Source organism: Myotis brandtii, unplaced genomic scaffold (assembly GCF_000412655.1).
Source record: "Myotis brandtii unplaced genomic scaffold, ASM41265v1 scaffold2790, whole genome shotgun sequence".
Lineage (NCBI taxonomy): Eukaryota > Metazoa > Chordata > Mammalia > Chiroptera > Vespertilionidae > Myotis > Myotis brandtii.
The window spans coordinates 301,272-317,021 of record NW_005360642.1 but is presented as its reverse complement, the minus strand read 5'-3'; the positions used below and the strand labels follow the sequence as shown (position 1 = coordinate 317,021).

The 15,750-nt window shown below is 37.6% G+C and overlaps 1 protein-coding gene across 2 annotated transcripts in view; it reads left to right on the top strand.

The window, feature by feature from the left end:
* Nucleotides 1-14,711, top strand: part of SH3BGRL2 (SH3 domain binding glutamate-rich protein like 2) — a 56,408-nt gene extending 41,697 nt beyond the window's left edge. For both annotated transcript variants that reach the window (XM_014541784.1, XM_005868881.2), the window contains 2 exons: nucleotides 8,097-8,177; nucleotides 11,658-14,711. In XM_014541784.1, the coding sequence (XP_014397270.1) occupies nucleotides 8,097-8,177; nucleotides 11,658-11,669 (93 nt within the window). In that variant the 3' untranslated portion in view covers nucleotides 11,670-14,711. The remainder of the gene's footprint in view (nucleotides 1-8,096; nucleotides 8,178-11,657) is intronic.
* The last annotated feature ends 1,039 nt before the right edge of the window (nucleotides 14,712-15,750 follow it).

Genomic DNA, 15,750 nt, shown 5'->3' with positions numbered 1-15,750 from the left:
TTTTACTGTAAATAATCGTATCCGGCATCCTCCCAGCTACTAGATTAAGGAAAAGTTGGGTGTTGGGGAAGGGGTGATATAAAGTCTTCTTTATCACTGATTGCTGATCAGGTGTATGCCCCAAAGCATAACATTTTAGATAATTCTCTGCAGTTTTATCTCTTCTACATAACCCCAGTTTTTATTCTTCTGTCTATAAATGTTTAATCTCCCATTTTCACTTTACTGAGATGTTTGCTTCAATATTCTACAGTGATGAGTCAGGCCCTGGGACATATTTTTCATAAAAACGACTTGTGCTGTGAATATTGAAAACCTTCAACCAGACAGTTTCAGGACACCTCAATTGCATGTTTAGCACTCTATTTTAACTAATAGCCAAACTGCAGTTTCCTTCCTTCCTTCCTTCCTTCCTTCCTTCCTTCCTTCCTTCCTTCCTTCCTTCCTTCCTTCCTTCCTTCCTTTCTTTCTTTCTTTTTTTTCTCTCTTTTCTCTCTTTCTTTTCTCTCTTTTCTCTCTTTCTCTCTCTCTCTCTCTCTCTCTCTCTCTCTCTCTCTTCTCTCCCTCTCTCCCTCCCTCCCTCCCTCCCTCCCTTCCTTCCTTCCTTCCTTCCTTCTTTTCTTCCTTCCTTCCCCTCTCTCTTTCTCTCTCTCTCTCTCTCTTTCTTTCTATTTTTATTTTTTATTGATTTCAGAGAAAGGAAGGGAGAGGGAGAGAGAGAGATAGAAACATCATTGATCGGCTGCCTCCTGCATGTCCCCTCCTGAGGATCAAGCCCCAAACCCCAGCATGTGCCCTGACCAAGAATTGAACCGTGATCTCCTGGTTCATGGGTCGAAGCTCAACACTGACAACACTGGCTGGACAAACTGGCAGTTTTATTTTTGTTAAATTTTTTTTCTCTTTCTGAGCCCATGTAGATAAAGTTAATGAAAAGAAAACAAAACCGTTAAGGCCATGTTAATATCAACGTTAAGACAATAAAGCCTGTTGACAGGAAGGGTCAAAGCAAGGAGTCAGTTTTCCTCTGTCCTTTATACGTGCCCTCCCCCAGATTCCCTTTTACAAGGTTCTTAAGTTATTACCACTCTGCTTCATATACTAATGTATATATTGCTTGACTTTAACTGTAGACAGTGTTTACTTTTTTTTTTTGAAAGATGGAGATTCGCATTCTTATAACTTCTCTTATTTCTCCTCTGTTTTGATTTAAACACACACTTTAGCGTTGCTAAAATTTATAACAGTCCAATTCTCTTCTGCAACTATAGTAACTATTATAATATGTAAACATAGATTATATTTATATTGTTTTAAACATAGAAATACTATTCTCTACAGAACTGTTTAGTTCTGTGAGCAGTCACAGAGGGCAGTATATAATCCTGTTTTACTAACCCCTGTGGTGTAAAAGGGAGTGACAAAAATGTCAATATCCAAGAGAGTCTCTTAGCCTTTTCACTTACTCTGTAGGGTAGTTATTAAAATTTTATTGCTGGTTCCTTTTCCTATGTTTAGCACAAAAATATTTTCCATCCAATTTCAATTGGTGCTTGGGTACATGTTTTTGCTTGCCTTGCCATCTTGTACTAGCATGGTTGGAAACGTTTAACATGAATTAGGAATTTAAAATCTTCAGTTTTGGGCTTACTCATATTTTTAGTATTTGGCATAAAAATTGCTGAATGAAGCTGTTTTAGACAACTGCATCTTACATATCCATCCAGGATTGGAACTGCCAACTATTTTTTTCCTTCTCTACCAAGATTTCATAAAATAGAATATAGTACTGTCTTCAACCACTAAGTCAAGAATTCTGCTCAGAGGATACCCTCAGGCTTAACAGAAAGGAGGAGGCGCTTGGCCCAATTTCAACAGCAGCAGTAACTCTTATCATCTTAAAATGAATATTTTAAAAAGATTTTCATCTTTTGGAGAAACTCAATTTGCTTTGGCTCATTTAGAATTGATTGCTGCCACCATTTCCTTGTAGGCCACGTGTTGTTTTGTTCCCTGCAACCTCCTGTTTGGATATGCCCTCGGCATGTGGAAATAATGTGGGTCTGTCCACTAATTGTCATTGACTTAGCGTGGGAAGCGGCACCACTTCTCAGAGTGGCTGTTTGGGTTTTCCCCACTGCTCTCTTAGGGAACACTAAAAGGGCAAAGAACTTTAAGGTCTTTGTCTCAAATGCTTGTCTAGTCCACAATAGTCTAACCGTAGTGTGCGGCTTATGTCCTTAAGGAAGCTCTCTGGAAGAATGAGACCATTGTGAACTCTACCTGTTTAGATTTTATCATGCACTTATAAATGTCTCTAACATTGGTTTTCACTTGAGCACAACAGAAGTATAGGTGATGGAAGTTATTTTTTTTCTTCTTAACAGCCATTTAGCTTGTTTTATTCTTAAAATTGCAGCATTCAGATAAATATTCCATTAATAATTGTGCTCAGTTAGGCTGATATCTATATAGTCCAGAAATATTTCTTTTCATAAGGGAAAGAATTTAAGAAGAGGGCAATATGATCATTGTCTCATTTTTAAAAGAGCAGTCTGTCTTCACCTGAGAATGATGGGGTAGAAATACACATTTCATAAGCAGTCGACACTGCAGACAAAGGGAATTTCTCATTCTTTTTCTTTAATGTAATAAAAATGTACCAGCTTCTGAAACTAGGCAGTTTTATCCTGAATATGCTCTGTATGTTTGTACCCTTCTACAAAGGTTCTGTTAACTGATCATTAACAGAAGGTTGATTGTCCTGAAATGTGTCATTTGCCGACATTTATTTACAAACACTTCTGAGTGTCTGACTATAAGGAATTCAGCAAGCCTATTTAGCAACTTGAGAGTGAGTTTTTACAAATGGTGATTTTAACGTTTGCAGTATAAACCGTAATATATTTTTTAAAATATAAAACTGATAGGTGAAATGAATTTGATAAGAAAGCAGATCTTTCTCTTTTATTGGGGAATGCCTAAGGCCATAATAACTTATACTAATAATCAGTAAGATTTGATTTTAAATTTTCTAATGCGATTTAACTCTGAAATTATTTCACATCATGCTGTTTATTATATCTGGAAGGAGGTATTAATTACTCAAAAATCCTAGATTTTAAATTATCAATCACATACTCTTTGCCTAAACATGACAAGGAAAGTAATTTAACTTTTTACACTTTGAGATTCATCAGACCACTTAAAAGCTTTTGAATGTCAGGAAGTAAATTGTGTACATAATTCTTTAAAACCTGTAATTAATAGAGTAGAAATAGCATTTATTCAAATTATGTTACTAGCATGAGATTATCTAAAACATGGCACATCAGCCATTAATTAGCAGATAGCTAATTCATCCACTTGACAAGTATTATTGGTAACCTAGTGTGTTAGGTACTTTTCTAACATTGACTTTTAAAAATTATTTCATTAAATTATTCTGCTTTTAAAGTTAATTACCAAATTTTACATTTGTCACTTGGAAGGAGTTAATTACCTTAAGTGACAATTTCTAAACTCTTGGGAGGATCCAATTCAGTATTCAGGCAAGAAGCCCACCCCCTAGCTATAGTTATGTAGTAGTGCATTAAAAGTTCTTAAAATAAAAATAATGCTTATAATATTAATGACAGAGATACAGTTAAAGAGGATTATTTAAAAATCTAAATGAGAAATGTTGCCCTTCTGAGATTTCTAAATTGAAATTTCTAAATACTTTTGTTGGTAACTAAAATTTATAGTTTTGTAGAGAATAGTTTTTTTTAATATATTTTATTAATTTTTTACAGAGAGGAAGGGAGAGGGATAGAGAGTTAGAAACATCGATGAGAGAGAAACATGGATCGGCTGCCTCCTGCACACTCCCCAGTGGGGATGTGCCTGCAACCAAGGTACATGCCCTTGACTGGAATCTAACCTGGGACCCTTGAGTCTGCAGGCCGATGCTCTATCCACTGAGCAAAACCGGCCAGGGCGAGAATAGTTTTGATTGAATGTTAAATGGATTCTTTATAAAGTTACATATTTTCTCTACATGTATAGATTTTACATGTCCTGTTTTATGTATGAAGAGTGTTTGTGAGAGTTGACCTTATTTCCAGTTTTATGATTTGAAGAACTGTAACTATTTTTAAATTAAGATTTTTAACATAAACAATGAAACCTGAATTATACACATTTTCATGGTAACTTGCCTTTTGATCTGTTGCACGCAAGTTGTTTTCATGTTGGCATTTCAGTCTTTTAAAGTAAAATTCACACTACATTTATAGAGATGGAGTCAGGCATTGTTTCTCATTTTTTATTTCTTACATTATTCGTTTTTTCATTCCTGCATTTCACACTGACCATCAGAGATTATTAATCAAGTAGAAGGGTAAAAAGGCCTTTCAAAATTCAAAACAGGGATAGCATTTTGACGACTGAGTCACTAGTCCTAATGTTTTCTCTCCCACTATTGTCTCTTCCTTTTCCTGTTCAGTTAAATCAGAGAGAGGTAAAATTTTCAATTAGGTATCTTTAGTAACCAGAATATTTGGGTGACTTTACCTAGACACAACTAACAGCCCATTTAAGAGCAGCTCCACTGAATGCTCCATCATTTCATAGAATCGTGAGGCTTTAAGGGACTTCGCTAGTATCTGATGCAGAAAGGAAGTAATAGTGTGAGGAGGTTAAATGAGTTGATCAAGATCATATAACTCTGGAGACTGCAGGACACCACATATATAGTTCCCTGAGCATATATACCATACAGGATCTGTGAACTAGATAGTTGTTGGTACATGGAAATACAAGACCTCTCTTCTCCTCAGTCTTGACTAAGTCAGAGCTGGGCCACATAGTGCCTTTTAAGCCATGTTAAGAATTTTAATCTGTATTGTAAGGACAATGAGAAGCTTTGAGGGAAAGAAATTAAGAAGAGGGCAATATGATCATCGTCTCATTTTTAAAAGAGCAGTCTGTCTTCACCTGAGAATGATGGGGTAGAAATAGGTTATATTGGAGAAGGGTTGATAAATTGAGGTGCTACTGCAGAAATCTAGCTTCGATTAGGGCGATGAGATGGATGTGGAAATGGAGAGGTTGAAGGAACATGTAAGATAGTTGTTAGCTGAGGAAAGGGAGGAGTCCTGTGGTACCTTGATTTCTGATGTGGTAGAGCCCATTAGATGGTGGTGCCATTTTCTTAGAGGCCCATCTTGTGGTGTGGCAGGAAGATCATGAATTGTGATGTAAATCCCTTATGTTTAAGAGTCTGTGAAGAATTAGTTATTATATAGAACCAGAATTGAGAGGAGAAATCAGAGCTAAAGATGTGACTTTAATTAGGGCCATGGCTCTAAATGATATTCTCTAGGGAAAGAATTTAGACTGAATAGTGGCCGAATATGGTAGGGAGAGGAACAAATACTAGTACACCAGTTTTTGTATGGTGGATGTCTAAAAGGATGAGATAAATCTGGCTGTAGTTTAGCCATCTTCCTCTTGTTACCACATTAAATATGCAATAAATGATCAGCTAGAGAATATACAGGGTGTCCCAAAAACATGTATACACACTTTAACAACTGATAGCTCAATTGATGTTTCTTTCTTTTCAGCCAGACTAGGCTTTGAACAAAGGAAATTCATCCTAAAATGCTACTGGAAGTTTGAAAACACAGTTCAAATTCGAACACTGCCTTTATAATTATTCAAAGGGTGTCCCCCCAAAAAAGTATACTCACTTAAACATCGGATAACTTAGTTTTCACTCCTTTTCAGGTTTAACTGATTTGAAATAATGGGTAAAGCCAGGCTAAGCTTTGAACAAAGAAAATTTATCCACTAGACTTTTTTTTATGGGGATACATAATAGATAAAGTTTATGGTACAAAACCAGCAGCACTTGACAGATTGAGGGCACAAAAATACTGAATGAAATGATTCTTGATGTTTGTGATTCCATTGCTTCGAATTATCAGCAGTGCCTGGACCAGAAGGTCATCAGTTTGAAAACAGGCATTGACAAAAAATGTTATTCATTTCTGTAGAAGTGTGCATATATTTTTTGGGGACACCCTATACATATCAAACAGGATTATTTCTTGAACCCAGTGAAGTGTCACTCAACTGTTTGGAAATATCTTTGTTATAAAGAATATTTGTAACACTTTCAGTTCATGGTATTTTGCCTAAATTCCACATCAAATGTAGACTTGCATTATTTGTGACATAGTTTTCTTATAAAAATTGTAAAATTTTTCATAAAATTCTACAAAATCTGTAATTCTGTAGTCACTGCTCTGTTAATAATCCTCACTTTGGTATCTCGTATAAATTTCTCAAACTTCATATTTTGAAACTCAACTCCAACCTCACCCTGCTGAAACTTTTGTACAAGAGAGTCTCTACATGGAGTCAAATAATTCAGATTTTCCATCAACTGAGGCATGCTTTGCAAGAAGCACATCTCCACAAGTCATTGACTCTCGTTTAGATTCCTAGATAGGTTTCAACAGTATCTGTGATGCCACTTGTTCAGCACAGCAGTGGATCAATAGGGTTCAGTGACTCATTTACAGAGTGCCCCACACTTGGTTCCCTCTTGGGTAAGAAGCTTCATAGAGTACAAAAAACATCAGTTACAACATCAATGGAATTGGGCCCAAATCTCAGCTCTCTCATGTATTAGCTCTCAAACTTGGGCAACATTTTTTTTTCTTTCTCTGAGCCAGTCTCCAACCTGGTGGACCTTGGTAGACTGAGGAATGATGGACTGAGGAATGATGGACTGATAGTAAGGCGCCTCCCACAAAGGGAATGCCTAAAAATGATTCTGATCCTTGTCTGCTTACAGTATTTACTCGCAGGATAGTTATCAAAAGGGACTTCTACCAAATTTTAAAGCTGCTTTATATCAACTTAGAAACTGTGTAGTATTACATATGCAAACTTTTGAAAAGAATCAATTGAAGAACTTATTGACCAGAATTCCTTAATGGTTTCTTTTGTGAAAGTAGGAAGAGAAAAATGATTCTGCTTCTGAGGCAAAGGTAAATGTCATAGAGAATATAGTTTTCTCTAGCTTTTATTTGATCTTTTTATTCTCTCTGAAGACACATTCTTTAAGAATGTGGACTTCAAAGGCAGGATAGAATCACTCACATTGACACATGGAGACCTTTACTAGTACAGGTTTCTGTTCACCCAGTGATATATTTTTTTAAAAGCCCTAGATAACAGCCTATCAAGAGTAGAATTGGGAGGCAGCCTTCCATATTGAAGTGCTAGAATAAAATCTTAGGTCACAGTGGTTTCATACAAATAAATGTTAGTTTGGCCCACAAAGGAAAGGGAGTGTGTTCCGATTTCATTTCTGTTGTCATTGTTTTATGTTTTAATCCTGTCACCGGCTTTGGATTAAAAACGTGTTACATTTATCATCATACTCAAAGAAATTTTTAGGCTTAAGCAGGACAAATTAGTAGATTTATATAGCTCTTCCCTGACCTGGATGGAGCAATGGTACATTTTTTATTTTCATGAAGAATTTGTGTGCCTGGCTGGGCTGGTATGGCTCAGCAGTTGAGCATCGATCCAGGAATCAAGAGGTCACTGGTTAGATTCCCGATTCCCAATCAGGGCACATGCCTGGGTTGTAGACTTGATCCCCAGCAGAGGGAGTGCAGGAGACAGCTGATCAATGATGTTTTTCTCTCATCTATGTTTCTATTCCTCTATCCCTTTCCATTCCTCTTTCTCTAAAAATCAATAAAGGAAAAAAAATGTTTTTAATTACAAAGAATTTGTCAAGCCCTGGCCAGTGTGGCTTAGTTGGTCAATTGAGCATTTTCCTGTGCACTGAAAGGTCACCAGTTCAATGCCAGGGCACATGTCCAGGTTGTGGGCTCAATCCCCAGTCAGCAGCTAATTGATGTTTTTCTATCTCTCCCTTCCTTTCTCTCTAAAATAAATAAAAACATTTAAAAAAAAAAAAAAAGGAAGAAAGCAGTCTCTCTAAAAAAAATTTGCCCAAAGCACCAAATACAAAGATAATTGTTTGCTTTTGTTTATTTTCTCCTCTCCCCTCCCCCTTTTTTTTCTAGGATTATGACAGTTTCTTTGAATCAAAGGAAAGCAACACAGTCTTTTCATTCTTAGGCCTGAAATCACGGTTGGCATCAAAGGTAGGTAAATCTTTGCATTTTAAAATTTGTTTTTCTTCAATTGTTCTTAATTGTTCTCAATTGAAGTTAAATGTGTTAGAGGAATGCATATATACCCTAAATATTTAGCTTCCGCTTGTTCAAATGCATAATTAGAGACTGCCCAGTATAAAAACACAAAAAGAAGCCTAGTATTTTTTTTTCTTTTCAGTGTTCAATTGCTTCTGTATATTAGTTTGTTTTTTATTTATAACTTAATTTATTTATAATTTATTTCCCCTTCTTCCAAGAAGAATTTGATAGCAAAAAGTAGTAGGTACTTTCTATTTTAAAGTGCAAGCTTACAATACTTTATGTTTTTTTAAATTGCAGCATCAAAGCCATATTTTTAAGGTCGTTTGCATGTTTAATTCATTTAATTTAAAAGAGAGATGTCTGCATTAACAAGTAGTCAACCTTGAAAAAACCCTACAATTCTTAAACTAATAAAAATGTTTTTAAAGCTGCTTTATTGTGTCATAAGTCTTTTAGAGAACAAACAGCTCAGGGTTTTTAATATTTAGGTGTAAAAATGATGTATATTATCACAACTTTGTGAAGCACATGGGTTCACTTTCAAAATAAAAAATAGCATTTCCTTATTAAATAAGGTGATATTTTTATTGTTATTTCCCCTTTTAAAGACAATGTTTTTAAATTTTATTTTATTGATATTTAGAGAGAGGGAGAGAGAGAAGAGAGGGAAACACTGACATCAGAGAGAAACATCAATCCGTTGCCTCCCATACAAGGCCTGGCCAGGGATTGAACCTGCAACCTGGATATGTGCCCTGACAGAGAATTGAACCCACAGCCTTTTGGGTGTATGGGATGATGTTCCAACGAACTGAGCCACACTGGCCAGGGTGACACTGGTTTTATTCTGATTATGAAAGTAGCTTAGGCTCATTTAGAAAAATTGGGAACGTACAAAAATGTGTTGGATAGAAAATAAAAATCAACTGTTAGCCCACCACCTAGAGATAACCACTTAACATTTTGGTGTATTTCCTTGAAATCTTTATATACCTAGCAATTGAAGTTTTTACTGTATTTCAATGAGACTGAGTTCTAAAGTGTCATTTTTAACACTGAATTGAAATAGAAGTGCATTATTGGCAACTTTGATATCTGTAAGTAATAGGTCTTTTGAGGCTGCCTAGGATATCACCATTTCTGGAACACCTGTGGGAGGAAGGCAGCGACTATCAATAATATAAATTGTACACCAGCACTTGTAGTTTATAGCTGATGGGAAATCTTCTTTTGTTTTTGCATCAGTAAGTCCACAGATGGTAGTGGGTGGTTTCCATGCGCATATTTTAAACAGAGGCAAAACCCACACGTATAATATTAAAAGGTTCTTAAGACTATTTTTATAAAGGTGGAACACTGGAATACTTGTTAAAAAAACTAGTATTTTATAACCAGTTTTATCCAAAGGTTATTAAACAATCCAGATGTATCTTCAAAGAACTGGAAAAAACTAGGGTAGGAGTGATCTAATGGATGCATAAATCCAATGGACATCACTGTCTATGCAAAAGCCTTTTTTTAAAAAATACCGTGTGCTTGCCTTCTTTGCTCTTATTTTCCCTGAAGATTTGGATTCCTTAGGCACTCTTTAGGCTGACTGTTCTACTCTTTAAAAATATTTATTCTCTCAGAAATTTCTCAAGAAACCTGTGATAAAAGAAGCATTCTCACGTGACTTGTGGTCATAGTATTAAAGTTGGTCTTGATGCCATTGACCTTTACTTGATTTCAGCAGACCATTCCAAAGGGCTCGGGGCATCCCCACCCATTCAGCCCACCATTTTCAGGTGCCTGAGCAGGAGCACATGGAACCAGAGTGGAAGCCCATGGTGCAGAGTTTGGTATTTAGAGAGAGGGAGAAAGAAAAGAGAGGGAAACACTGACATCAGAGAGAAACATCAATCTGTTGCCTCCCATACAAGCCCTGACCAGGCATTGAACCTGCAACCTAGATATGTGCCCTGACAGAGAATTGAACCCACAACCTTTTTGGTGATGTTCCAAAGAACTGAGCCACACTGGCCAGGGTGACATGAACCATTTGGGGCCAGAAGGGTTATTAACAATTCATACTCCATTCATCTTCATGGGAGAGAAATAGGAGTATCTTTAAGAGCAGTTCAGCATTTCCCTCCTTTCTAGTTTACTTATATTTTACCTTGGTGGTAATTCATTATACAGTCTATAAGGCCTGAGAGCATTCACAGGTGTCATGCAGTAAAAGATGATAGCCCCCTTTTCTCATCTCCTTCCCTACCCTCTCTACAGTATACACACATAAAACACAGGCCTAGAAAGCCTGCCAGGGAATACAGAAAGGCACCATTAGCATCTGTAATTGCTCGTACACAGTGAGGAGACAGAAGAGAGATGGTAGGAAAGGAACATTTATGGCTCAACAGTCACAGGTGCAGTGTGGACTCCGGCAGTTCTCAAAAGTAGACAAGGTGGGAGGCAGAGGAAGGTGGAGGTCCCCGCAGTGGTGGCCTTTAGGATATGTTTGCATAAGACTTTTAAAAGAAGTTAAATGAGTTGTTAATATTTAAAATAACAGATTCCCACTCTTCTGGAGAAGTTGAAAGGCATGGAAACCCTGGGGAAACCCACTTTCTTCTCTGACCGGCTGGAGCCAGCAGTGTTTGGCCCATCAAGTTTGTTATTTTAATAGACTCACAGCAGGGACTGGAGAAGTTTCTGCTTTCAGAGATCGCTGCCTTTCAGGGGGGTGATAACAACTGGTAGACCCTGGGCACTGACCAACCAGAGCAGGAGCAGGGCGGAGGCCCTCCATGCCAGGTATCTGTTTGGTGGTTGAAGCATGGAGCCCTCCTGGGGGTTGGGGCAGCAAGAGGCATGGCCATACAGTGCTGTTCTTCACCATGGGCCACTCTGCACAGGCTCCCGAGGGGGGTGAGCCACACACACCCTGCTCACCCAGGTGTGAATGGAATCTCTGAGAGGGGTCTCAGCAGTTGTTGAAACATGGCTTTCTTTTCACTTTTATATTTGGCAGGTCAGGTGTGTGAGATTTAAATCTGGCCTCTTATCCTAAACCAGTGGTTCTCAACCGTGGCTGCACATTAGAATCACCTGGGAATCTTTTTAAAATCCTGATTTCTGGGCCTCATCCTCCGGAAATTCTGTTTCTATGTTACTAATGTTGTGGCCCCACCCCATAACAAAGAAACAGAATTTCCGGAGGATGAGGCCCAGACATCAGGATTTTAAAAAGATTCCCAGGTGATTCTAATGTGCAACCAAGGTTGAGAACCACTGTTCAGGATTTGTTCTTATCAATCACGTGGGGGTAATTTATTGTGATTCCCAACTTCTCTGTTCCTGATATTTAAAATATTACTGTCAGGATGAATTTTGTTGTCAACACAGTGCAATAACTGACTGTTTTTAATTATTATTAATAAATAGGCAGAACCTTAGAGAAGACAAGTGGAAGATGATGGAGATGCATTTTGGAGCGCCCCCGGTACTCAGCGCACACCTGCTTACCTAATGCATCACTGTGACAAAAGCCACATGCATCATCAGTAACTTTGCTTGCATTTGGAAAAGGTGTTCTTGGAAGACATGGGTATAATGGGATTGCATGATCACTTTAAACCAAATCAGAACTGTGGTGGGTTTTTTCTTATTTTCAGAATTGCCTGCAGTTGCCTCACTCACCTGGAGGTACTATAACCTGTTACAGGTGTGCTTCCTTAATGACTGAAAGATAAGTGAGTGGCACCATCAGAGAGAAAATGTTGGATCTGTCCTAGGTTGTAGTTGATGCCACTATTGCTCAGACCTTCTTCTCTTTAAGCTGCCTGGGTTGTATCCTTAGATTAGTCTGCCAGGATATAAGAGTCTTCTGATCAGAAAGAAAAAAAAAGAAATGTTGGTTGACAAGGAATTAAGATTTTCGCTGCAAAATCACAAATGTCACTTTCAGTGCTTTGTAATAACATCTACAGAAAAACTTGGATGTTCTAGGCTCCTTTTGGTAATGTAAACTCTTACCCCATAAATCCTCTAAGCACCCACAGATGTTTCCAAAAATCACTGTTGCAACTTTGTGTGATCAGAATCAAATTACATGGATGAAAATAATCACTGTTTTGGAAAATAGATGCTTCTTTATCTCTTGCAAGAGGAAATTTTCACCTAAATGCACGAAACTGTTTAAAAGTATATTTTAAGAGGTGCACTAATTAGATAGTAAATTTATAGGAAAAGTACTTGACTCATATCTGAAGGCATTTTCAGCTCTAGCAACTTATACATAAGTGCACATATATTTTTAAATGGAGCTACCCTGACTTAACAGCTGTTTATTCTATTTTGTGAAGGGATTATATTTTTTTGAGAAAGGAAGATCTTGGTTAGATATATTTTGTGAACCCTTGATAAGGCATATTAAAAGATGCTAATATTGCTGCACAATTCTTTTTTTTCTGCCTTACTTTCCCTTGGTTCTTTAACTTTACTAGTTCATATTTCTGGCCAATGCACAGTCTCGGATTTTTCAGAGTAATGTACATACATGTTCTCATTCCATATATGAGCTCAGTGAGTTTCCAGAGCAGCATATATGAGAAAGGGGCTGCTGGGGATAGATCTGAATTGTACTTGGCATGCAAAATCTTTACTCCCTTGGAGTGCATGCTGATAAACACTAAACATGTCTATTTTATTAGGGCAGAGGCTACTTTTTTACATCCTTGTTCCTGCTTACATTTTTTAGAGTTTTTAGTTGCCAAACATGAGAAGAGTCTTGAATAGGACGTTATTACCAGCAGGCTACCTAAAATATTCCGCTATTCTCAGCATCTTGATGCTGGACCTTCCGTTTAGATTCTGAGCAGGGCATTTATAAGAAATTGAAAGAACAGAAGAATTAAAGCCCTATCACATATGTTCTCTCACCCTCCAACTTGCTAAATGTGGACTTGTTGAATGCAAAAGCTAAAATCCTAGACAGATTTGTAGCCCAGGACTGCAATCAGAAGAAAAGCATGCCACAGATTTCTGCTAGACTGGAACACATACACGACCCACAGTTTTCTCTCCAAGGAAAGCTGTTGTGAAATCATGGGTATTACTGCTTAGTTGGCATTAAAGAAGATCTAGGTCAAATCCATTTGCTAAATCCCAGGGACTATCCAGGATTTTTTTTTTTTTAACTGGATATTGTGTTTGAGTATGTGAGTCTTCTGATAAGACTTAGAATTTCTTTTTAAGCTACAGCAATTAAAAAAATTTTAATGTTGCAATGATCTAATTTATATTGTCTACTCTTGCCAGTGAGCACCAAAAACCAACTTGTTAAGATTGAGACTTTGTAAGTTAAATTCTGGGGTTATAGGTTCAATACAATCATTGCTAGACAGGGAAAGCTACTCAGATTTGTCTTAAAATTTTTGAATTATTATGGCTATTGTAGGCCCAGTGCAATTCTTCTAAACAGACTAGATGAATAGTAGTGCTAAATTACTGTCACAGTTACACATCTACTCCTCACCCTACCTTTTTTTTTTCCTTCTTTTTTGGTCAGCGCAAAGAAATAAGAGAGACCAGCCTCGGCTGTACTTGTTATGTGTGAGCTAGAAGCACATTGTGTGGCGTTGACGCAGCACCACAGTACCCAGGCTCTGCAGAGTACTGAGGGATTGCCCTGTGGAACCACACTGTCTTCAGAGAATATTGGGTCCTTACTTGTACTATTTTACCAGCTGAATTTCAAACATGTAATGGTTTACATGTTCCCTTCTTGTACTAGCTGTCTTTAGATTTAGATAAGCACAGTCTTAAAAGCCTAGGAAAGGAATGGGTGGGGATTGCAGGCTTAGAGGTAATGTCAAGGGCATTTCAAGACAGGATTTTTATATCCTGTAGTAGGCTTGTTGGGACAAAGGAAATGTGCTGCCAGAAATCAAAGTATGCCATTTTAAAATTAGATAAAATACACAGTGCCATCCTGCTAGGTATATGCGGTATATGCAGACCAGAAGGAAATTTTGTTGGGGAAAAATTTGTGTGTTGTTTTTTTTTCCTCCAAATTCTGGTGTTATCTTAAAAATCAAAGAGCAGAAAAGGAAGACGTTTTTTCTCAGACTTTAATATATTTTAGATTTGTTTCTGTTTTATAGATTTATTCAACATTCCCACATAGATGTTTTTGTATTACATGGATTTATATGAACTAAACCTATTTTTTCCTGTTATTGAAAGGTACCAAAGTCTCTTTTTTGTTTGTTTGTTTTGGTTTTTTAAAATTTGATTTTGCTACAGAGGGTTTTGCTTTTCCTAGAAATGCTTTTCATTTAGCAGCTTTTCTTAAGTGTCAGGGCCACTTTGATCTGCATAATTGTTATTTTTAGATTTCAACTTGTATGCATTTGTCCCTAAAGGCATTGGTGAAGTCTCAGATTTTATATTCAACATTAAAAAGGAATAAATTCCAGAAAACACATATTCTGAAAATTGAGTGTTTGTTCCCTTTCTTACACCTTTTCTAATGTTAGTTTCGTGTTTGGTTGAAACCTTCCTGTTTATTTAGGATGCTGGGTTTCCACTCTCATCCATGAGCCCCATATCTGCAGATTAGTTATAAAAATGTAGACATATCGTTTGACCATTTGAGGAGATGCACATGCTGGGGTGTGTGTGTGTGTGTGTGTGTGTGTGTGTGTGTGTGTGTGTGTGTGTGTGTGTGTGTGTGTGTGTGTGTGTGTGTGTGTGTGTGTGTGTGTGTGTGTGTGTGTGTGTGTGTGTGTGTGTGTGTGTGTGTGTGTGTGTGTGAGATGGGAGGTGACCATCTAAGTCTTATCAGAATCTTCTCAGACAGCAACTGGGACCAAGGATGGCGTTAAATCACTTGGTCCCTTGGTTGGCTTAATAGAGGATTGGTTTCCTGAGTACACTGAAGCCCCTGGCTGGTGGATTTGTTCCTCTAATTGGAAGTAGAAAACAAGTACAGTGTAGCTGCCACCTTTAATAGAGGGGCCCCCTTTGATGCAGCCACCTCTGAAAGCAGAAGAAAGCATTTCTGAAGGCAGTGTCTAAAGCTGATCTCATCACCAAACTATTTCAAACCTTAAACACCGAGACAGAGGGAGGGGGAAGGAGGAAATAATAGAGAACAGGCTGTAAGTTTGCAGAATGTGCTAAATCATGAAGCCAAATAAGCCACCCTCTTTGTAACCCTGACTTTCAAAGTTTTCCTAGTTCTTCTAGAAATGCAGGTCAGTTTAGTTTAGTCATCCTTTCGATCAGCAGGCGTGGAGGCCTCAGAATGTTATGGGAACTGTCTAAGCAGGGCAAGTCTCCACCCCCAAGGATGAGAGAAACAGAGGAACAAAAGCTGCAGTGACAGCCCAGTGGTGAATGACAGAGTTGAGGTGAGGGAGTTGCACTCCAGGCGATGGGCATCATCTGAAACATGATGTATAATCCTTGCCTGTGTTTGTTACAGCCACTCCAATGTAAAATTATTTCATACATGCAGTGGAACATATATGCC